Source organism: Stenella coeruleoalba (assembly GCF_951394435.1).
Source record: "Stenella coeruleoalba genome assembly, chromosome: 1".
In the NCBI taxonomy this organism is placed as follows: domain Eukaryota; kingdom Metazoa; phylum Chordata; class Mammalia; order Artiodactyla; family Delphinidae; genus Stenella; species Stenella coeruleoalba.
In genome coordinates, this window is record NC_137169.1 from 148,253,417 (window position 1) to 148,278,895 (window position 25,479).

The window sequence follows — 25,479 nt, forward strand, 5'->3', positions numbered from 1 at the left end:
TGCTGAAACTGGGTACTTGAGGAAGGGAAAGAAATCCTAATAAGTTTCTAAAGAGCAAGACATGGAAAATGGAAATTAATTTTAATGAGTATATTACTACTAAAGATATATCATTTACTTTTTAAATTTTTAGTAAATGTAAAAAAAAATAGGAACTTTTCATAGATTCATTCACTATCTATTTCATTCCATAAAATAGTACATTTACCAAGAGTGAATTCACCTACCATAGGTGTTTTGAAGTTGCTTTAACTACTTAGAAAAAACAATCCTATTAAGAATAGTTACAAAGACAAGCTCCAGAGTTGCATTACTGTTAACTGTATGTCTTTATGATCTGAGTTTTGAATCTGTAAATTCAAGACACAGACCCAATAATAAATCAAAAGACACTACAAATATGAATAAATGGATGTTGAAAGACCAAGAGAAACTCTCAAAATCATCTGGAAAGACACAGAATGTGCTTCCAAGACCTAGAAGCTAGTCCTAGTGCAGCAGCTGTTAGGCCCCTACCTTACCTCCTGCTTGCCCTAATCTGGTGTGTTGGGCTCCAGAAGTCATATAGTTAAGGGATACAAGACTTCCCAAGTGGCCCCATCTTATTTACTATGGATGGCAATGAACTTTGGCAAATTTTTGAAAAAGGGAAGAAGTAAGAGTATGAGACATTACAGTTGTGTGGGATGAGCCAACATTTTATCTTGACACCCTCCCCACTCAACCCTTAATTCCTGGCAAAAAATCTATCCACAGCCTTTACATGCTTTTCCTTTTTCTCTCCCACCAAGAATCTTTTGTTTCAGCAGGCCTGCTCCAGTGTCTGAAGTGAAGGAATGTGTTCTTTTCCATTATTTCTTTTCAGTCTTATTCAGGGATCTTCTCCAGGGATCTTCCTTTTTTTAACTGCCCTCTTGTCCTATAGTTTATAGGGATGGTGGGACCAAGTTTAGGCATAGGAGATGCAAGCCAAGGGGGAAACTCTTAGAAGACAGGTGGGTGCGGTCCTTTCCGTTCTGACAAGCGTTTGGGGCAAGCGTCTTAGAACCTATCCCTAGTACAGAAATTCCTACTTATCATACCAAGACAGTCAAACAAAAAGAAATGACTTTGGTAGAGTTTACCTTAATTTTATGGTAGAAGGCAAATAAGTTAAAACAAAGTCATGGTCTTAGTCTACCGTTTCATTCAGAAGACTGCCAAGTGTTTCTAAGTAGGTTGGGAAGTTGAGTTAGGGCACATAGAAATGTGTCTTCTCCAAACTACTCTTAAAAAACATTTCTATGCCTTTTAATTTTTTAACATAATGTCAATATTAAAAGGTTAAGAAACTTTAAACCTCAAAAAATAAAGCTTTAAAAACTAAATTTAGGGAATTCCCCAGCAGTCTAGTGATTAGGACTCCACGCTCTCACTGCTATGGGTCTGGGTTCAATTCCTGTTCAGGGAACTAAGATCCCACAAGCCACGTGGTGCGGCCAAAAAAAACGTTAAAAAAAAACCAGACTAAATTTAGTTTCCCGCTTCAATTACCAAATTCCTTTCCTACCAAAACAAAGTATACCAAGCCTTTACACTGAGAACAAAAAGATTGTCTAAGCTGTAATTAGTGTAATTGTTACTGGTGGTACTCTATGAATAAGTGCAGAATTAAAACAAATAACGAAACATCCATCCGACCTAGCCCTGTATATTTATAAATAAATAGCTCTTCTGCACTTCCCCCTCAAACAGCAATGATCATCTTAAATAGCATTTTAATAATGAATTGTTTGTAAAAAACAAAATTATTCTGCAACTCTGCTGGCACATTCAGAGAGGCCTTGCTGTTAGATCTGCCTCCTCAAATTAAAGGAGAAAATAGATACCAAATAATATTCTTTTACTGATCAAGGCTTTACTCAACCCAGAAACTCAAGGTTGGTAAATTTTGCTTGGTTTCTAGATAACTTGAGAAATAACATTCATAAATCATATTAGTATATTATAAACAGCTTAAATGCCAGCAATTTCACTGTAGAGAATGAAATTCTGGTCATTCAGTGTCAAATTTTCCAGTACTATTCTTCACTGAAGGAACAAGTCATGGTTCTCCGCCTGGTCCTTTAGATTTGGTCTCCATAATAAGAACTATGATTTAGTGAACCTCCACTTTATGTAAAGACCTTTACATAATATTTCATACTTAATCTTTACAACTCTATTATACAGGCATTACCAGTCCTATTTTACAGATGAAGAGGCCAAGCTGAGAAAGCTTAAATAACTTGCTTACATTTGTAGCACCAGTTATGGGCAGAGTTGAATACTAACTCAAGATTAAACCTCTTGCCATTTCCCTAATGCGAAAAGATCTTATTTTCTATGAGTATTAAAATTTTGCTTAGTGTCATTTGTTATAATACATATTACAATTCAAATTAGATGAACAGAACTTTCAAATAAACCTAATAAGTTTCTTTTGTCTTTCCAAAACACTTTATAGCAATAAATCCTTATCTTATACATCACCTGAATTAAGAGATACTTAAACTAATGGCTAAAACTGTCAGTCTAGAGACACTGCGGAGGAGAAGGTTAGATGAAAAATCCTTTGTGTCATTCAATAATCCGAAAGTACATTAATGTCATGGCTACTACTACAGCAAATTAATATAACAAGTCACAGCAGGAGCAAGAGGAGGCAGCTAAATGGAGGAAATCCGTCTTCTAGAAGTAACACGAAGGTGCTCTCTGGCACTACAATGCTGCACCTTAGAACAAGACAACATGGAGAGTAAAAAACAAATGATGATGAAGTACATTGATACTGAATTTTTCAAAGATTAATTTAAAAAGGAAAAAAGGGCGCATGCGTGGTCCTACCACAATGTCGGCGCCTAGTCCATAGTGAGGGTGACAAGAAGTTAGTTTGCTTAGGACCAAGGAGGCAAACTTGCACCTGCAGGAAGACTTGTTGCCCCACCCATAGGGAGGAATAAGCTTCCTGTTACGGCTGCAACTGCTAAGAAGCCGGCCTTGCTGCGGTTTCTCCCAGACATTTTATAGATACCGTGTGGCTGACAGGGTCTTGGTGCTCCAGTCCGGTGTCAGGCCTGACCCTCTGAGGTGGGAGAGCCGAGTTCAGGATATTCGTCCACCAGAGACCTCCTGGCTCCATGTAATATAAAACAGCAAAAGCTCTCCCAGAGATCTCCACCTCAACGCTAAGACCCAGATGCACTCAACGACAGCAAGCTACAGTGCTGGACACCCTATGCCAAAAAACTAGCAATACAGGAACACAACCCCACCCATTAGCAGAGAGGTTACCTAAAATCATAATAAGGTCAGAGGCACCCCAAAACACATCACTGGATGCGGTCCTGCCCACCAGAAAGACAAGATTCAGCCTCATCCAACAGAACACAGGCACCAGTCCCCTCCACCAGGTAGCCTACACAACCCACTGAACCAACCTTAGCCACTGGGGCAGACACTAAAAACAATGGGAACTACGAAACCTGCAGCCTGCAAAAAGGAGACCCCAAACACAGTAAGTTAAGCAAAATGAGAAGACAGAGAAACACAGCAGATGAAGGAGCAAGGTAAAAACCCACCAGACCAAATAAATGAAGAGGAAATAGGCAGTCTACCTGAAAGAGAATTCAGAGTAATGATAGTAAAGATGATCCAATATCTCGTTAATAGAATGGAGAAAATACAAGAAACGTTTAACAAGGACCTAAAAGAAGTAAAGAGCAAACAAACAATGATGAACAACACAATAACTAAAATTAAAAATTCTCTAGAAGGACACAATAGTAGAAAAACTGAGGCAGAAGAACGGATAAAGTGACCTGGAAGATAAAACAGTGGAAAGAACTACTGCAGAGCAGAATAAAGAAAAAAGAATGAAAAGAACTGAGGACAGTCTTAGAGACCCCTGGGACAACATTAAACGCACCAATATTTGAATTATAGGGGTCCCAGAAAAAGAGGGAAAGAGAGGGACTGAGAAAATATTTGAAGAGATAATAGTTGAAAACTTCCCTAATATGGGAAAGGAAATAGTCAAGTCCAGGAAGTGCAGAGAGTCCCATAAAGGATAAATACAAGGAGAAACACTCCAAGACACATATTAATCACACTATCAAAAAATAAATACAAAGAAAAAAATATTAAAAGAAGCAAGGGAAAAACAACAAATAACACACAAGGGAATCCCCATAAGGTTAACAGCTGATCTTTCAGCAGAAACTCTGCAAGCCAGAAGGGACTGGCAGGACATATTTAAAGTGATGAAGGGGTAAAACCTACAACCAAGATTACTCTACCCAGCAACGATCTCATTCAGATTTGTTGGAGAAATTAAAACCTTTACAGACAAGCAAAAGCTGAGAGAGTTCAGCACCACCAAACCAGTTTTACAACAAATGCTAAAGGAACTTCTCTAGGCAAGAAACACAAGAGAAGGAAAAGACCTACAATAACAAACCCAAAACAATTAAGAAAATGGGAATAGGAACATACATATCGATAATTACCTTAAATGTAAATGGACTGAATGCTCCCACCAAAAGACACAGACTGGCTGAATGGATACAAAAACAAGACCCATATATATGCTGTCGACAAGAGACCCACTTCAGACCTAGGGACACATACAGACTGAAAGTGAGGGGATGGAAAAAGATATTCCATGCAAATGGAAATCAAAAGAAAGCTCGAGTAGCAATATTCATATCAGATAAAATAGACATTAAAATAAAGAATGTTACAAGAGACAAGGAAGGACACTACATAATGATCAAGGGATCAATCCAAGAAGACGATACAACAATTATAAATATATATGCACCCAAAATAGGAGCACCTCAATACATAAAGCAACTGCTAACAGCTATAAAAGAGGAAATCAACAGTAACACAATAATAGTGGGGGACTTTGACACCTCACTTACACCAATGGACAAACCATCCAAACAGAAAATTAACAAGGAAACACAAGCTTTAAATGACACAATAGACCAGATAGATTTAATTGATATTTATAGGACATTCCATCCAAAAACAGCAGATTACACTTTCTTCTCAAGAAATCATATCAAGCGTATTTTCTGACCACAACGCTATGAGATTAGAAACCAATTACGGGGAAAAAAACGTAAAACACAGAAAAACATGGAGGCTAAGCAATACGTTACTAAATAACCAAGAGATCACTGAAGAAATCAAAGAGGAAATCAAAAAATGCCTAGAGACAAAGGACAATGCAACACGACAATCCAGAACCTATGGGATGCAGCAAAAGCAGTTCTAAGAGGGAAGTTTATAGGTACACAAGCCTACCTCAAGAAACAAGAAACATCTCAAATAAACAATCTAACCTTACACCTAAAGGAAATAGAGAAAGAAGAAGAAACAAAACCCAAAGTCAGCAGAAGGAAAGAAATCATAAAGATCAGAGCAGAAATAAATGAAATAGAAACAAAGAAAACAATAGCAGAAATCAATAAAACTAAAAGCTGGTTCTTTGAGAAGATAAACAAAATTGATAACCCATTAGCCAGACTCATCAAGATAAACAGGAAGAAGACTCAAATCAATAAAATTAGAAATGAAAAAGAAGTTACAACAGACCCCACAGGAATACAAAGCATCCTAAGAGAGCACTACAAGCAACTCTATGCCAATAAATCGACAACCTGGAAGAAATGGACAAATTCTTAGAAAGGTATAACCTTCCAAGACTGAACCAGGAGGAAATAGAAAATATGAACAGACCAATCACAAGTAATAAAATTAAAACTGTGATTAAAAATCTACAAACAAACAAAACTCCAGGAGCAGATGGCTTCACAAGTGAATTCTATCAAACATTTAGAGAAGAGCTAACACCCAAACTTCTCAAACTGTTCCAAAAAATTGCAAAGGAAGGAACACTCCCAAACTCATTCTATGAGGCCACCATCACCCTGATAGCAAAACCAGACAGAGATACTATGGAAAAAGAAAACTACAGACCAATATCACTGATGAATATAGATGCAAAAATCCTCAACCAAATACTAGGAAACACAATTCAACAATGCATTAAAAAGGATCATACACCATGATCAAGTGGGATTTATCCAGGGATGCAAGATTCCTCAATATAAGCAAATCAATCAATGTGATACACCATATTAACAAACTGAAGAATAAAAGCCATATGATCATCTCAACAGATGCAGAAAAAGCTTTTGACAAAATTCAACACCTATTTATGATAAAAACTCTCCAGAAAGTGGGCATAGAGGGAACCTATCTCAACGTAATAAAGGCTATATACGACAACCCCACAGCCAACATCATTCTCAATGGTGAAAAACTGAAAGCATTTCCTCTAAGATCAGGAATAAGACAAGGATGTCCACTCTCACCACTATTATTCAACATAGTTTTGGAAGTCCTAGCCACGGCAATCAGAGAAGAAAAAGAAATAAAAGGAATACAAATTGGAAAAGAAGAAGTAAAACTGTCACTGTTTGCAGATGACATGACACTGTACATAGAGAATCCTAAAGATGCCAGCAGAAAACTATTAGAGCTAATCAATGAATTTGGTAAAGTTTCAGGATACAAAATCAATGTACAGAAATCTCTTGCATTCCTATACACTAATGATGAGAAATCTGAAAGAGAAATTAATAACAATTAAGAAATTATTAATTAAGAAATTAATAACAACAAAAAGAATAAAATACCTAGGAATAAACCTACTTAGGGAGACAAAAGACCTGTATGCAGAAAACTATATGACACTGATGAAAGAAATTAAAGATGATACCAACAGATGGAGAGATATACCATGCTCTTGGATTGGAAGAATCAACATTGTGAAAATGAGTATACTACCCATAGCAATCTACAGATTCAGTGCAATCCCTATCAAATTATCAATGGCATTTTTTACAGAACTATAACAAACAATCTGAAAATTTGTATGGAGACACAAAAGACCCCGAATAGCCAAAGCAGTTTTGAGGGAAAAAAACGGAGCTGGAGGAATCAGACTCCCTGACTTCAGACTATACTACAAGGCTACAGTAATCAAGACAATATGGTACTGGCACAAAAACAGAAATATAGATCAATGGAACAAGATAGAAAGCACAGAGATAAACCCACGCACCTACAGTCAACTAATCTATGACAAAGGAGGCAAGGAAATACAATGGGGAAAAGACTGCTTCTTCAATAAGTGGTGCTGGGAAAACTGGACAGCTACATGTAAAAGAATAAAATTAGAACACTCCCTAACACCATACACAAAAATAAACTCAAAATGGATTAGAGACCTAAATGTAAGACCGGACACTGTAAAACTCTTAGAGGAAAACATAGGAAGAACACTCTTTGACATAAATCACAGCAAGTTTTTTTTTGATTGACCACTGGTGGTCCAAATGGGACCTAATGAAACTTAAAAGCTTTTGCACAGCAAAGAAAACCATAAACAAGACAAAAAGGCAACCCTCAGAATGGGAGAAAATATTTGCAAACGAATCAATGGACAAAGGATTAATCTCCAAAATATATAAACAGCTCATGCAGCTCAATATTAAAAAAACAAATAACCCAATCCAAAAATGGGCAGAAGACCTAAATAGACATTTCTCCAAAGAAGACATACAGATGGCCAAGGAGCACATGAAATGCTGCTCAACATCACTAATTATTAGGGAAATGCAAATCAAAACTATAATGAGGTATCACCTCACACCGGTCAGAATGGCCATCATCAAAAAATCTACAAACAATAAATGCTGGAGAGGGTGTGGAGAAAAGGGAACCCTTATGCATTGTTGGTGGGAAGTAAACTGATACAGCCACTATGGAGAACAGAATGGAGGTTCCTTAAAAAACTAAAAATAGAACTACCATATGACCCAGCAATCCCACTACTGGGCATATACCCAGAGGAAACCATAATTCAAAAAGACACATGCACTCCAATGTTCATTGAAGCACTGTTTACAAATAGACAGGTCATGGAAGCAACCTAAATGCCCCTCGATAGACAAATGGATAGGGAAGATTTGGTAAATATATACAATGGAATATTACTCGGCCATGAAAAGGAACGAAATTGGGTCGTTTGTAGAGATGTGGATGGATCTAGAGACTGTCATACAGAGTGAGGTAAGTCAGAAAGGGAAAGACAAATATCGTATATTAATGCAAGTATGTGGAACCTAGAAAAATGATAGAGATGAACCAGTTTGCAGGGCAGAAATTGAGACACAGATGTAGGGGAGAAATGTATGGACACCAAGGTGGGAAGGCGCCAGGGGGTTGGGGGTGGTGGTGTGATGAATTCGGAGATTGGGATTGACATGTATACACCGATGTGTATAAAATGGATGACTAATAAGAACCTGCTGTATAAAAAAATAAAATATTAATAAAAAATAAATTAAAAAAGGGATCATGATCTGTGGTGTTTATCCCAGGAATGGAAGGATTCTTCAATGTATGCAAATCAATGTGATAAACCATATTAACAAATTGAAGGTGGAAAACCATATGATCATCTCAATAGATGCAGAAAAAGCTTCTGACAAAATTCAACACCCATTTATGATAAAAACCCTCCAGAAAGTAGGCATAGAGGGAACTTACCTCAACATAATAAAGGCCATATATGACAAATCCACAGCCAACATCTTTCTCAATGGTGAAAAACTGAAACCATTTCCTCTAAGATCGGGAACGAGACAAGGTTGTCCACTCTCACCACCACTATTCAACATAGTTTTGAAAGTTTTAACCACAGAGATCAGAGAAGAAAAAGAAATAAAAGGAATCCAAATTGCAAAAGAAGTAAAGCTGTCACTGTTTGCAGATGACATGATACTATACATAGAGAGTCCTACATATGCTACCAAAAACTACTAGGACTAATCAATGAATTTAGTAAAGTAGCAGGATACAAAATTAATGCACAGAAATCTCTTGCATTTCTATACACTAATAATGAAAAATCTGAAAGAGAAATTAAGGAAACACTCCCATTTACCATTGCCACAAAAAGATAAAAATCCCTAGGAATAAACCTACCTAAAGAGACAAAAGACCTGTATGCAGAAAACTATAAGATACTGATTAAAGAAATTAAAGATGATACAAAGATGGAGAGATATACCATGTTCCTGGATTGGAAGAATCAACCTTGTGAAAATGATTATACTACCCAAAGCAATTCACAGATTCAATGCAATCCCTATCAAACTACCAGTGTCATTTTTCATAGAACTAGAACAAAAAAATTAACAATTTGTATGGAAACACAAAAGACCCCAAATAGTAAAAGTGATCTTGAGAAAGAAAAATGGAGCTGGAAGAATTAGGCTCCTGGACTTCAGTCCAGACTACAAAGCTACAGTAATCAAGACAGTATGGTACTGGCACAAAAACAGAAATATAGATCAATGGAACAGGATAGGAAGCCCAGAGATAAACCCACGCACATATGGTCACCTTATTTTTGATAAAGGAGGCAAGAAGATACAATGGAGAAAAGTCGGCCTCTTCAATAAGTGTTGCTGGGAAAACTGGACAGCTACTTGGAAAAGAATGAAATTAGAGCACTCCCTAACATCATACACAAAAATAAACTCAAAATGGATTAAAGAACTGAATGTAAGGCCAGACACTATAAAACTCTTAGAGGAAAACATAGGCAGAACACTCTATGACATAAATCACAGCAAGATCCTTTTTGACCCACCTCCTAGAGAAATGGAAATAAAAACAAAAACAAACAAATGGGACATAATACAACTTAAAAGTTTTTGCACACCAAAGGAAACCATAAACAAGATGAAAAGACAACCCTCAGAATGGGAGAAAATATTTGCAAATGAAGCAACGGACAAAGGATTAATCTCCAAAATTTACAAGCAGCTCATGCAGCTCAGCTCAATATCAAAAAAAAAAAAACCAACCCAATCCAAGAATGGGCAGAAGACCTAAACAGACATTTCTCCAAAGAAGATATACAGATTGCCAACAAACACATGAAAGAATGCTCAACATCACTAATCATTAGAGAAATGCAAATCAAAACTACAATGAGGTATCACCTCACACCAGTCAGAATGGCCATCTTCAAAAAATCTACAAACAATAAATGCTGGAGAGAGTGTGGAGAAAGGGGAACCCTCTTGCACTGTTTGTGGGAATGTAAATTGATACAGCCACTGTGGAGAACAGTATGGAGGTTCCTTAAAAAACTAAAAATAGAACTACCGTATGACCCAGCAATCCCACTACTGGGCATATACCTTGAGAAAACCATAATTGAAAAAGAGTCATGTACCACAATGTTCACTGCAGCTCTATTTACAATAGCCAAGACATGGAAGCAACCTAAGTGTCTATTGACAAATGAATGGCTAAAGAAGATGTGGCACATACATACAATGGAATATTACTCAGCCATAAGAAGGAATGAAATTGAGTTATTTGTAGTGAGGTGGATGGACCTAGAGACTGTCATACAGAGTGAAGTACGTCAGAAAGAGAAAAACAAATACCGTATGTTAACACATATATATGGAATCTAAAGAAAAAAAATGGTTCTGAAGAAACTAGGGGCAGGACAGGAATAAGGACGCAGACGTAGAGAATGGACTTGAGGACATGAGGAGGGGGAAGGGTAAGCTGCGACAAAGTGAGAGAGTGGCACTGACATATATACACTACCAAACATAAAATAGATAGCTAGTGGGAAGCAGCCGCATAGCTGCTGGGAGATCAGCTCGGTGCTTTGTGACCACCTAGAGGGGTGGGATAGGGAAGGAGGGAGGGGATATGGGGATATATGTATATGTATAGCTGATTCACTTTGTTATAAAGCAGAAACTAACACACCATTGTAAAGCAATTATACTCTAATAAAGGTGTTAAAGATAAATAAAAAGGAAAAAAGTTTTTTAAAGTAAAAATATGAGTTTTATAATGTACCTAAGTCTCTAGATTAGGTACTATCTCATGTTTTTGTAACTAGCTTTTATTTGCTTAAAGGGACAATTTAATAAGTATAAAATAGGAAAAGAAATGGTAAGAATATCAAGATAGCATCCCACTTTTTAAGCCCCAGTAAATCATTTAGATAGGTAGATTCTAAAACAGAACTCCTGATTCTCTTCCTCTCAGAACTGCTCCTTACCACCCTACCTCATATCTAATTCATTAGCAAATCTTTTTAGTTCTTCCTTCAAAAATATATCTTCACCACATCCATCACTACTGAGTCCTTCATTATATGTCATCTGAATAATTGCAATAACTGGATTGGTTGCCTTTCTTTGGCCCCTACCTGCAGTTTGCTAGTCTCCATAGAGCAGGCAGGAAACAAATCAAGTCACATCTTCTGTTCAAAATCCATTTCAAACTTCTAGCACCATTTAAATTGAATTCCAGTTCCTTACCCTGGTCTATGAGGCCCTACAGGAACCAGCTCCAGCTTGCCTTCTCCACCTGGACTTCCTACTGTCCTTCTCCTGTTCACTGTGCTCCAGATGTGCTGGCCCTCCTGCTGGCCCTCCCATTGCCTTCCCCTACACCCTGGTTAATAGAGCCTGTTCCTCCATCCTACCCACCACTTCAGTCTCTCTACACCCCTCCACCCTGCTGAGATTTCTTCAGAGCCACTACCAATATATGAAACTGTACTGTTTGTTTTTATGTGAACTCATTTATTACGTGTCTCTCCCTCTGAAGAGTAAGTGTGACGAGAGCAGGTACTTGATCTGTGTTCATGGGTGCCTCCTTAGTTTCTGCAATACAGTAGGTGCTCAAGAAATGTGCCAAAGAGCAAATGAATATATAGATGAGCAATTTATATAAAGACAGCACCTAGCCTATACTTATTTGAATAACATAGCTATTTCCCTTAAAATAATCAAATCTGTCCTTAAAGGTAATTTATTTTTCTAAGTGAACTAGGTCAAAAAAAAAAAAGAAAAAGAAAAAAGGGGGAGGCGAGGAGGAAGCCTACTGTGTATAGGTGGCTGTGTTGGCTCTGTAGAGAATACAAGAAGGTATTCAACAAGATCCCTGCGCTTAAGGAGTCTGCAATTTAGTGTCCAATGCAATGCGCCCACGCATGTGTGTGTCCTATAATAACAAGGGAATATTACAGGTAGACAGGACGTTAGGAGGAATGGTGTTCAAGCCCCCCCCCTCATTATGGACTTCAGTGATCAAGAAATACTGGCAGCAGCTAGCATTTATTGAGTACGGACCATGGCAGGCACTGTGCCTTGCACTCTATGTGCTAAAAAGTCACGAACTAGATCTTGAGGGTTGAGAAGAAATAATATGTGGAAAAGAGTTCATCACCTGTGACAGAAGGTAAAGATCAGAGGTGACAATATGTGAGGTGTATCCGGAAGGCAGCAGGGAGGCCAGGCTGACCACAGTATAGGTTAAGAACAAAGGAACGGCAGGAGATGGTGTTGGAAAGGTAAAGTGGGCCAGATTACCAACTGTCCTGAATAACAAGCCACTTAGTACAGCCTTCATCCTGGAGCCAAATGGAGTCGTGGGAAGAGACTGACAAGCAAAAATTATTTTATAGCAGAGGTTTAAATTAACAGTCTATGTGTTAGACCCAGACCCTCAGGTGTGTTTGGTTTCATCTACAGTATTTCAAAAAGCTATTCAGCCTTCTAGACAAGGCATGGGAACATTCTATTCTCCCTATCACCTACAACTAAATCATTTCATCTACTACTACTATTGTCTGACTGGCCCCTTTGGGTATCAGTTTGAGACCCTAAGTTTATACAGTACTAATGTAAGACCATTTGGAGAGGAAAATGAGGAATGGGGAAAATTATTAAGTAGCTATTGCAAAAGCCCAGGAAGAGGCAGTAAAGATATAAATTGAAAGAATGATTTAAATGGAAAAGAAAAGGAGCTGGGTGCAAGAGACATGACAAATAAGAGAAGCATTCATTAATTAGAAAATTTAGAGGGCAGGATGAAAAAGAAAGGCAAAGACGAGACCATCTGGCACAAAGAAAAGATAGGTAATCCCTGGATAATCCTTTGGGGTTCATTTAGACACTTACATAAGTCCTGGGTCAAACATTTTCCATGAACCCATGAATCTTCTTATGTTATTGGAAGACTATATTTCCTCTTTTGTGAGGAAGCTGGACTTCCCCTGCTCCCCTTAAAAGAGCCATTCAAGAACACCATGATTGCTGTTTCTAAGACCCTCCTTTGTCTAAGATCCAAAGACCAGCTAACTGTATGATTTCATAAAATCCTACTGCTTAGTCCCAGCCTCCCATCTTAACTTGGTAAGAGAATCCCACAGTGGCTAGTCTTAATGTAACTTAAATTTCCTGATCTTGGCCAGGAGACAGAGATGAATATTGCACAGAAGTCACTTAGATTAGACAGCTTCTCTGAAGACAAACTCAAAACCAATTTTGGGCTCTCATCTTTCTCCCCGTCAGAAAGTTCTAGGTTATGTCCTCCCCCACTGTGTTTCTTGTGAGACAGGTAGACCTGAAGATATCTAAGTAAATGTTGCCAATAAAGACAGAGGGGGTAGGGAACATATTTTGCCCTCTTTCAGATTGAAAGTTTTTTAAAGACCCAAGCAGTAGTAAAGTGGCTTCTTCTCCAGCTATCACATTAGGATATTATTTCTAAAAACAAAAATCACTTGAATCTGAAGCATTTAAAATAGTTTTCTGAACATATGACATCTCTGCAAACAGATCACACACACATATGTTAAATGAAGAAAAATGAATGTTTTATTTCCATATGGCACATCATGTTGCTAAAATCTGCTCACAAAGGGACCTCGGAATTACATACTATGACTATTTTCAATGTGAATAGATTACTTTTTGTAAAATTTACCCAATACTTGACCTGTTACTTATTTAGAAAACAAAACAACTCCTTCATCCCCACACATGTAACAAACAGCCTACTGTACGCTGAGTGGACTTTTATTACCAATATGAGGTTGGATCCTAATGCCAACTTGAACTTGTATAACATATTTCCTCTCTAAGGTTTTGATGCTAGGAACAGCTAAAGAGTTTAAAGAGAAGACAGTGTAACCCTCCCAGGTTCCAGAACACAGCAAGTCAATGATTTATTAGCATTACTAGGTTCCTGGGTCAAAGGGGTTTGGATTCTGACATTAAAATAATGTCAAGGGGTTCCCTGGTGGCGCATTGGTTGAGAGTCCGCCTGCCGATGCAGGGGACACGGGTTCGTGCCCCGGTCCAGGAGGATCCCACGTGCCGTGGAGCGGCTGGGCCCATGAGCCATGGCCGCTGAGCCTGCACGTCCGGAGCCTGTGCTCCAAAACAGGAGAGGCCACAACAGTAGAGGCCCCTGTGCCGCAAAAAATAAAATTAAAAAAAAAATAATGTCAGTATATTATGGGTTTTGGGATAAAATTTCATCTTTTTCTAAAAACTGGGATACTCAAATTCAGCAAACAGGTAACACTTGCCACCAGACAACTGTTAGACTGAGGCTTCATACATACAGCATCCTTCTCTGAATTTTTAATCACTGCAACTGTAATATCATGGCACTCGCACAGAAGTTACTCATATAAAAATTACTTAATGAGGGGATAAATAAGTGAATCTCTCTAACTTGCTGACACTCTACATGTGATAAACTTTTTTTCTTAAAAAATCTATGAAATGGGGACTTCCCTGGTGGCACAGTGGTTAAGAATCCGCCTGCCAATGCAGGGGACACGGGTTCGAGCCCTGGTCTGGGAAGATCCCACATGCCGCGGAGCAACTAAGCCCGTGCGCCACAACTACTGAGCCTGTGTGCTGCAACTACTGAAGCCCATGCTCCTAGAGCCCGTGCTCCGCAACAATAGAAGCCACCGCAGTGAGAAGCCCACGCACTGCAACTAGAGAAGCCTGTGCACAGCAACAAAGACCCAACCCAGCCATAAACAAATAAATAAATAAAATATTAAAAAAACAAAAATCTATGAAATGAGCATAAATGTTTTTGATGCTTTTGTAAAACAGTAGAGATTATACTTTTGATGACAGTATGTCACCTTTTTTACATAAGAAAGAACACCAATGCTTCAGATATTAAGCTATCGTTTTACTTAGCAAAATTACTCTGGTTTTGGAAAAGCTTCCAAAACCTAGAAAAGTTTCATTTATACGTCTTTTTTTTTTTGGCCGTGCCATGCAGCATGTGGGATCTTAGTTCCCCGACTAGGGGTCAAATCCGTGCCCCCTGAAGTGGAAGCCCAGAGTTTTAACCACTGGACTGCCAGGGACATCCCCCACATGTCTCTACATTAATGAATTAAATTAGTGTACATATTTTCAGTTCTCTATGAGATTTTATACAAAAACTTCACTTTATGTGATGAAGCTAATTGTTTAAGAAAAAACACAACAGACACTTCCACCGTGCTGGTAATGGTTATCAAGGCCAAGTTCCACTGAAGCCAGAGCTGAGCAATGCAGAAATGACAAGAAAATGAAAGCAGAGATACAAGAAAAAAGGGGAAAACTGGCAATGAGAGAACGTACTATTATATTCTACCATAAACACAGTAGTAGAAAGAGTGAAAAGCAGTAGGGAAATCTGTAAGGGGCAGAGTCACTCACAGGAAGAAATGATAGATTTGGGAGAGAAGGACTCACAGGATAGCACAGTGATGTGGAGAAAAGCAGGCTCACAAGCCTCAGTGGTTCCTGAGGGCAGGAAAAATATTATTCGTGAACATTATTTAGTTATTAAGAAATTATGTTCTGTATCCTATATTCACAAAAGTATGCACAAATGTGGCAGCAGAGAGTCCCCAAATGCCAAGAACTTCATCTGACTCCTCACTTATCCTCAGCACCTGACACATGAAGATACCCCTAATACAATTACATTGAAAGCACGAAATAAACAGTGTTTGGATTAAAAAGAAGTTTGTACTTATAAGCAAACCCACTGTTACCTGGACATTTTACTTAGCTCAAAACTTCATTCTTAGGGTACTAAGGAAGTAGTAAGCATAGTGATTTCCAGTTTTGAAATTTTAAAAACTTTTCCTGACACAGGCAGATTCTATTAAAGGTATATTTTTCAGAACGGAGAAGGAAGTATTCAGAAACAATCTGTTTAGCATTATCATAGGAAAGTAAACTAGTTTTGTTAGTCATATGTAGCTTTGGGGGTTTTTAAAACAGTATAACTTAACAGACCAATAGATTTTTAGGAAAGGGGACCATCATGTATAAAAAGTAACTTCACAGGAAAGACAACTTTAAAATGTTCATACATATAATTTCCACCTCTAGCTAGGTGTTATCTACAGGAAAAACCGACATTACGAGTTTGAGGAAGGACTATTCCATTTAGTTGTAGTACAATGTTAATTTAACAGTAATTCTACACCACAAATGTCCTTTAAGGCAGGGAGACTCAACAGGAGCACTCTGGTTCTTCTTCACAGTTTATACTTAAAAAAGTAAAATTAGACCATACGTAAGGTCAGCTTGATTCAACTTGAAAATAAGCAGTCAGATAATGGTAACTTTTTGGTATTACAGCTAGATTTGAATATGGTTGTGACTTCTGCCTTGATAATTCCCTGTACCAGAGGTCTGATGAAAATAAAAAAGAGAAGGTCCAGTGTTATACTATTAGCTGTATTAAAAAATTTTTTTTTTACTATTCTTAAAAATTACGGTTTAAAAATATGTATATATATATAAAACAGAAAACTCTCATTTAAACCATTTTTAGGTGTACTATTCAGTGGCATTAATTACATTCATAATGTTGTATAACCACAACCAAAACTACTTCTAAAAGTTTCATCACCCCAAACAGAAACTCTGTACTCATTAAGCACTACTAAATAATTTTAAGAAAAAATTAAGAAGAAAAGTCTTTATGGAGGATTGACTATAAATGGCAATAAAAAGATCTAGTTAAAATAAACAAAAGAATGACTATTTTATCTAATTTTGTCAAGAAAAAAATTCAGAATAAAAATCATAGTTGATGGAGAATTGACTATAAATAGCAATAAAGGAAGCTAGTCATAACAGTAATCATCTTAGAAAGCTTCCACAGGGTTCCATTTTCATATGTATTCTGTTGTCTATTTTGTCTTTGTTACATTTCCATTTTCTACTTGATGGGTTTTTTTTCCCAATGATAATGCAGAATTAGAAAACAATGGACATAAATTAAATTAAAAGCTTATTTGGAAAAAAATATAAGATGAAGAAGAAGAAAAGTAATTAGCAACCTAATTCTCAGAGAAGTAAACAGAATTAGAGAGTTAGATAGTAACTCCATAAGGCTGATAACTGGTGGGGTCAGTATTTGAACTAAGGCTCTCCAGACTCTGCTCCTTCCACTATGTCAGGCTGCCTTCCTGAGGCGCTATAGTTTTGGTATGGCTTTATTTTTCCCCCCTGAACTTTAAAAAATTGTATTATCAAACAAAGGAGGATGGTCATCTTGATATTCTCTCCTGCCCCCTTTTTTGGATTTTGACTAGCTTAATTACTGTTTAGAGAAACTTTAAAACTTTGAATTATTTGTAATATTTGACTTAGTCAAGCAGTAAGTATTAAGTTTGTTCAAACCTAGAGCTTATAAATCCATTCAGTATCTCCTACTCTTACTGTATTTTAAAATGTTTCCTTCATTCTATTATACTGTTTTAAAGAATTTTAAAATACATTAATAATAAGAAGAAACAGTGAGTATATATTTTATCTTCTAGATGTATGAGAAGAAAAATAAGATTTCCTTACAAGAATGTAACTAATCTTATTTTGTTAATAATTCCCAGGACTGCCAAATAAAAATCATAAGAATATGAAAAATGAGGTACATAATGCTTACTATACTAGAGGCATAAGATATAATTTTTGAGGTATAAACATCATGATTATACATAATGATTAAAAATTTATGTTAACTAAATTTCCCCCTCATGTTTGAGGCCAGGGAAAATTTACAAAAACAAGGCAATATTTAGCATATATGTGCTTTCAAATTTCATCATTTTAATCGTATTTTATATTAAATCATATTTATATTAAATCTCAAATTTACCTCTGCAATCTCTATCCTTTTTGCAAGATCATCGAGAGAAAGACAGCTTTCATCAGAAGGCAGGTTCTCCTGTAGACTATAGGATTCTTCTTCAGGAGAAAGATCTTGAAGGAGATCAGCGTCTTCCTCTTGGTTATCTTCATATGAAAGGGAATCTTCAGTATCTTTTAAGCATTCTTCTAAAAGGCTGTTTAAATAGTCTTCTGTTTCCTTACTGACTTGTTCGTGTTTATCTCCCTGTTCCTCTGGGGCCATATACACTTCTGGAAGCACTGTACTTAAATCAGATACTTGATTATTTTCACAAAGTACACTCTCAGAGCCCTCTGAGTCAGTCTGCCCCTGTGGTGATTTTCCATCACTGTCTGTAAGATCAGGTTGCTGCAGCTCATTTAATTCATTGTTCTCAAGTTGGTCTGTGGGCAACGCCTCAGAAGCATCCTCAAGTAGCAACTGGAGTTCCTTTCTTTGCGTCTGTGAGTATTTACCCTCAGAAATCAATGCAGGAGGTATATGGTCAGAGCCTGGTAAAATCAATGGCTCTATCACTGACTCGCTGGAAACCTTAGGGTCTTTAGCAATGCCCTCTATTTCAGCCACATCTTGGCTGGCCTCTGACTGAGTCAGCTGCAAGCGGCTGTCATCCTCACAAGCATGCCCTGAAGAGAGTAGCCCAGACCTGCTCCCTGCCGACTCCAAGGGCAGGGCGTGGAGCTCCAGTGTGGCTTCAGCGCTGCAGAGCGGCTCCTCCGTGTGGCCCTTCCCTGCAGTTACCGGAAGGCTCAGGGGATCTGCCTGCCTGTCCATCTGATTACAGCAGGGACTGCTCTCGCAGGTCTCTCTTTTATGTTGGCTTTCTTTTCCTGATTCCATGCCAAGACAAGTTTCACTCTCTGAAAATGAAGGAAAGCAAGCTGTTTTAAGATTCAAAACAACTTTGTACAGGAGGGAAGAGAAAGGACATGAATAAAATGTGGGACACAACGATATTCTAAACCTCTGAAATGGAAATTCTACCTGATGGATAATAGTGTCTTTAGGTAGAGGAAACATCCTAAACATTTAGTAAGTAATCCTTTAGATATGAAAATTAACAGATTATTCAAAAACATGTTAAAATATGAATATATAATTTAGTCTTCATTATAATTGAAAAAGTCATTTTTTTCAAAGGTTTAGAAGATATTCTTCTGAGCTTTATTGGCTGTGTATATTTAAACGAATATTTTAAAGTGTAGAAAAATTATTTTCAGTGTATTTAAGACATGGTATATTAAATAAATATTTTTACATGATGAACCATGTAATACATAATTTAAAGTGTAAGAAAAACAATACTGGTTCTGATCTATTAAGACTAAACTAAGGAACGTAAGTCTGTTCTGTTCAAATTTATTTAAGCATAATATCTTTAATAATAACATCCTTAATTAATGTGTTGGAAAATTACTTTAACTTCTTAAAGGGAGGCAGTCAAAGGTAGTGGTATAAAGCATAAGTCTTGGTACCAGGCAGAAATGGGTTTGGAATTTTAATATTTCTTTCCATTTCTATTTTAAATAAAACAATTTAAAATACTTTTCTTCCACTTTAAAACTAAAGCATTAAAAACTTTCACAAAATATATACTGAATGCATAAACTAGTAGATAAGAGAGAAGCTTGCTCATGATTGAGTTTTTGGTCGATTAAGCATTCCTAACTACCACAGGAGTTTTAACTTTTTCTTTTGTCATATATTGTTTAATTTATACAAATCATGGGCCAAAGGTTAAAATCAAGAGTGAAATATAGTGATGATTATATTCTACCTGGTTTTTCATTTATTGGTACTTTAATAATTACCAATTGGCAATGGCAGCACGTACCATACCAAAGAAAAGACAGAACTTAAATGCCATCTTCTGGTTTCAGAGAATCAGGGATGGAGTCTGGCCACCTCAACTCTGAACTGCTGAGCTTATTAGAGTTCGTATTACCTCCCCCAATGCCTTAACTTGAACATCAGATGAGGAGAGGACAAGGAAAAATAGGTCTCTTTTGGGGAGAGTACAGCATTCTTTGTCTTGCCTCACCCCAAGGAATCACTCAAAGTTTGGAAGACTGCAAAAAAAAAAAAAAAACACATGGGCATTTTAATTCCCATTAGGTTGTCTGCTTCACCATTGAGCTTGCTGGTCTGCCTCTCTGTTAAGATGCGGGATGTCAGAGCAAGGAGGGCCCCTGCCAGATGGAAAGGGGGCCAAGCTCTCCTCCACAAGTTCCCAGTACCCAAAGGTTCAGAAGGCGGCCCTCAAAACACATCCATGGAATTCAGAGAGTAAATAGCATACACACAGGGCGGAGAGGGCCCCACATCAGAGGAACGGGGTGTGCTGTCTCTAGCTGAGGGCCAGTTACCTAAAGGACCACAGATGTCTAGGAGAGCAATTTGGAAGTAAGCGCCTCCTCAGTTGGTCCTGCCGGAGCCACCACACGTCCCCATAGCCTGGATTCTGTCCTATGCACTAATCTAGCTAGCTTCACCAGAGAGCAGACCATGCTCCCAGCCCCTGCAGAGCTGGTGGACAGAGAAGAGTTTTGAATAATGAGATTTAAGTGTTATGGCAAAGTTTGGAATTGAAAAGGACTAAGTCATAAAGAATCAAAATGAGACTATTTAATAGCTATAAGTGACTGAAAAGTTAGAGAATCAGCCTGAGACGCCATTACATGAGTAGAAAGTGACGTGGCTGACTATAGTTACTTAGACAAAATACAGTCACTTTAAGTACCGTTTCTAATGAAGCAAGATACCACTTAAGTGGTGTGTAATAAAGACTACGCATAGGTACAATGTATTACTTATAAATACTGGCCTGAAAACAGTTGCTTCATTCCACTATTAGAAACAATATAAAATATGAAAAGAAGTAGTAATTTAAGATGCAAAGGGCAAGAGTTTCAGACTAGATCAGAAGAGTAGCTATAGTTTGACGCCATATAAAATCTAAGTGATATTTTTAATACATATTCAGTCTCCAAATCACACATAATATATGCTACTTTATAATTTGTTGTATCAAATCATGCTTTTGGGGAAAAACTTAAAACCTGTCCTTACAGGTAATGAAAAACAGTCTGCTGCCTTACCCTCCCATCTGTCTGATTCCTGCTCTCTAGAGGCAGCCAATTTTCAATTCCTTTAGCTGTTTCCTCTCATATTTACTCTCCATTTCTAGATAAGACTTACATTGTTATTTATTGACTTTTCAGTTTTAGAGAACACCTACTGACTTCCTACTACGGAAGAGAGTTAGCTCTCATGGTTCCTTTCCCCAACAATGATGTTTTCTTTCTCCTCCTCTAGCTCCCATTACAATTCAACACAATTCTAGGGCAAATCAATATTCAAATGCTTATGTTACTATGGCTTTGTAAGTATTATTCACAACTGACCCACACTATGTACTCTGATACGTCTTCCTTTCTCCTTTATGCTTTGTTTTCCTTGGTGTTGATAACTGCCTCATTATTTCATTAAAAAAAAAAAACTTTACCTATGTGTCTTCAAACTCTGACAGATGTACAACTACGGCATATGTACCAAGAGGTAATCCATCAGTTTTAAAACATATCCTTCTTGAGTCCCTGACCTGGAACTCCTCTCCAGGGCTGCTACACAGTTATCATCCTGGAATTTCCTTTCCCAGTGATCCTAGGAATTCATTTTGGCTCTATTTTGGAAACCTTGTTTTCTCTGAATCCCAGGTCTTCCTTTGTTTATCCTCTCTTAGTAGAACATTTCCTAAGAACAGGTACATGGAAGGTAAACTTTCTAAGGTTATTCACATCTGAAAGTCTTTACTTCTTCACCCCTGACTAAAACTTTGGTTGGGTAAAGTTTTCTAGGTTAGAAATCATTCTCTCTCGCAATTTTGAAGGCACTGCTGTATTGTGTCTAGCTTCCAACAGGCCTCCGATTCGGTAGAAGGGGAATATAAAGGTCTAAATGCTTCTTGTACAGTCTTTTAGCCCAACTTTAAACCCTTAAATTTAGAGGTACCCTCTGTGCTTCCAATTCCCAAACCTTCCCAAGCAGAAATCAACCTTTTCCCTGTAGACACTTAGTTTCTGGCTTTCTCTGGTATGTTAAGCCAGGTGTCACCCATCTATCTGCTTTCCAGCTTCCAAAATTTTCTGGATGTCATATCTGCTGCTGGGTCCTTGCCAGTTCTATCCTTCTGGCTTTCTGCCTTTAAGGATCCCCTTCAGATATTTTAATAGTATTCCAAAAAGAAAGTGGAAGTAAATGTTTGATCCACTATGTTTAACCAAAAATATTTTCTGAATTTTCTACGAGTATGTATCATAGTATAAAACTTATTGTTAATGTTTCTGTTAATATTAACATGAATTTCTGTTAATTGGTTCTCCTGAACCCAAAGATCTAGTGAGGTAAGTTTACTAAACCCTACTGCATTGACTTAAGATGTACTAAAAAAAAAAATTCTACTCTGATGACATAAAAATGGAATAAAAGCTGAGTGTATGACAGATACTTAATAATACCAAATTAAAGAGGTAGTTCTAAAATGAGAAGTTAGACTTAAACCTAAGTTCTAACACATGCTCTACAAATGCACATACCTTTGCGTTACTCTCTCATTTCCCATTCCCCCATGAATTCTCTTTAGGGAAAAATCCCCTATACAATACATGATGTGAGACTAAAGCATTCATGAATTAACACATTTCTTATATTTTCTGAGTATCTCATTAATTATCATCAGGTAAAAACATCTGAGTGATATCAGGCTTGAAAAAGAAATTTTCAATGTTAATATCTATTTTAGCAGATGGAAAGAAATGTGCCTAAATTAAGTCTGAACTGTTGGTAATAGTATAAATTAGTACAACTTCTACAGAGGCTAATTCAAAACTAAAAATGTACATACTCAGTCATCAGGGAAAAGCAAGGTAAAACCACAATGACATTCATATCCACTAAAATGACTTAAGAAAAAAAAGACTGACAACATTAAATGTCAGCAAGGACGTGGAACACCTGGAATTCTCATATATTGCTGGTGGGGTATAAAATAGGACAACAGCGTTGGAGAACTATTTGACAGTTTTTTAGAAAGCTAAACATGTACCTTCCCTATGACCCAATGACTCCACCCTAAGTTCTTTACCCAAGAGAAATAAAAACATGTATCTACAAAAAAACCTTCCTACCGTTTTATTCATGATATCTCCAACTTGGAAACAACCCAAATATCTATCAACAGGTGTATGGATAAATAAATTGTGGTACGGTCAAAAAAGTGGAATACTACTCAGCAATGAAAGGAAATGAATTAATGATACATACAACAATATGGGAGGCTCTCAAAAAAAAAAGGATGCTGAGCAATTCTACTTATATTACATTCTAAAACAGGGAAAACCCACTGATAATAAGAGAAAGCACTGGGTCGCCTGGGACTGGAGGTGGGAGGGACTGAGTGTAAGAGGGCTGGGAGAAAGATTCTGGAGTGATGAATGTGTTCCATATCTTGACTGGGGTAGTAGTTACATGAGTGTATACAGTTGTCAAATCTCACCAAATTATACACTTCAAATGGGTACATTTTATTGTATGGAAATTGTACTTCAATAAAGTTGATTTAAAAATGGGAAGGGAATGATAAATAGAGAACTCAGGATAATGGTTACCTCAGGAATGGAGTGAAGCAGGTGATGGGATAGAGAGGAACACAAAGGTAGCTGTAACAGAACTGACAATTTAGTCCCTTGTTAGGTACAAGGTTCACAGGTCTTCATTTTTCTATCAATTGTTAAAATGTATGTACGTTTCATATTATTTTTACATATAAAATATTACTTAATAAAATGAATTAAAATATAAATTAATAAAAACACATGGGCTTCAGGGTCAGAAAAATAGGGTTTAGCTTTGTGTTCTAATTAGTTCTGTTCCGGAATAAGTCACTTACCTTCCTTGAGTTTCTTAAAATGATTTAGCCTACCTTAAATTGGTTGTTAGGAGGAAAAGATGAGATAATATACATAAAAGTATTTTGAAAATATAAAATACTACGTAACTTACTTGAAGACTTTAATAATGATAGATTAATTAGAAAAGTAGCAATGAATAACACATAGAGAACATTAATGGAATACTAGAAGTAGGGGGTAGTGATAACATGAGGAGGAAGTGGTGGAGGAAGAGTAATGAGAGCAGTGAGCACATATTTTTCTTACCTTATGCCAGGTACTGTTCTAAACTTTAATGAAATTACTAATTTAATCCTCATAAGAATCCTATGAGGTAAGAACTATTAATGTCCACCTTTTGGAGCTGAGGAAAGGGAGGGACAGAGAAATTAGGCAACTTGCTTATGGTCACACAACTTTTTTTTTTTTTGGCTGCACCGTGTAGCATGCAGGATCTTAGTTCCCCAACCAGGCATGGAACCCATGTGCCCTGCACTGGGAGTGCGAAGTCTTAACCACTGGACCACCAGGGAAGACTCTTAGGGTCACACAACTTCAAGTGGTGGAGAGAGGATTCAAACCAGACAAGTTTGGTGCCAGAAACAATGTCTTTAACCACCACACACACAAAAAAGCAAGTTACTTATTATATAAGGAGCTTAAGACCAAGATATGTAGAGAGAAAGAAAAGGGAAAGTCTACACTGTAGAACATGTAAGATATTAGAAATAAGGAATATGGGGTAAAACAAGGACAATATATTAAATACAAATCATTTAAAGTAATATTTTCATATTTCTTTCTCTCATATTCTTTCTTACATTTCTATGTATTTATTCATAGAATAACCAATCTGAGTAGGCTCATTATGAGACATTTGACATTTTTCCTTAAAAGATATTATTTTATCAGACTTGGCAAGATTTCTTTCTCCAGAATTTAGTCCACACCCTCCCCATAAAATGGCTATTAATGAAATGTCTGCATTGTGTAAGTCTTTGAAAATCCACACAACTTACTTAGCAGAAGTATGCTGCAATTTAATTAGAAACCAGAAGACCCAGGTTCTAGTTGTGAATCAAAGCACCAAGCAAGTGGCTTAAACGTGGTATCTCAGTTTCCTGTCTGAGATACTGGTGTCTCAGTTCCTATCTCGCAGTAAAGGCCAAGCTAGAAGTAGTGCCAAGCTAGTGCTAGGCAGTGTCAGACTCAAACACTCAGCATGTAATAACAGCCTTCTTCCCAATGTGCACAGCAAAGAGACACATTCACACCCAAACTAGGTGACTATTTTGTGACTTTTTCCCCTAAGATTTTTATGAAGCTCATTGTATTTTGATTTCCAAAATAAAAATGACTGGGAAAAAGAGAC

General features: G+C 37.2%; 1 protein-coding gene across 3 annotated transcripts in view; it reads right to left on the reverse strand.

The window, feature by feature from the left end:
- The window catches only part of CNST (consortin, connexin sorting protein), a 115,633-nt gene that overhangs the window by 7,510 nt on the left and 82,644 nt on the right, over window positions 1-25,479 (reverse strand). For all 3 annotated transcript variants that reach the window (XM_079929564.1, XM_079929562.1, XM_079929563.1), the window contains one exon: window positions 18,127-19,019. In XM_079929564.1, the coding sequence (XP_079785690.1) occupies window positions 18,127-19,019 (893 nt within the window). The remainder of the gene's footprint in view (window positions 1-18,126; window positions 19,020-25,479) is intronic.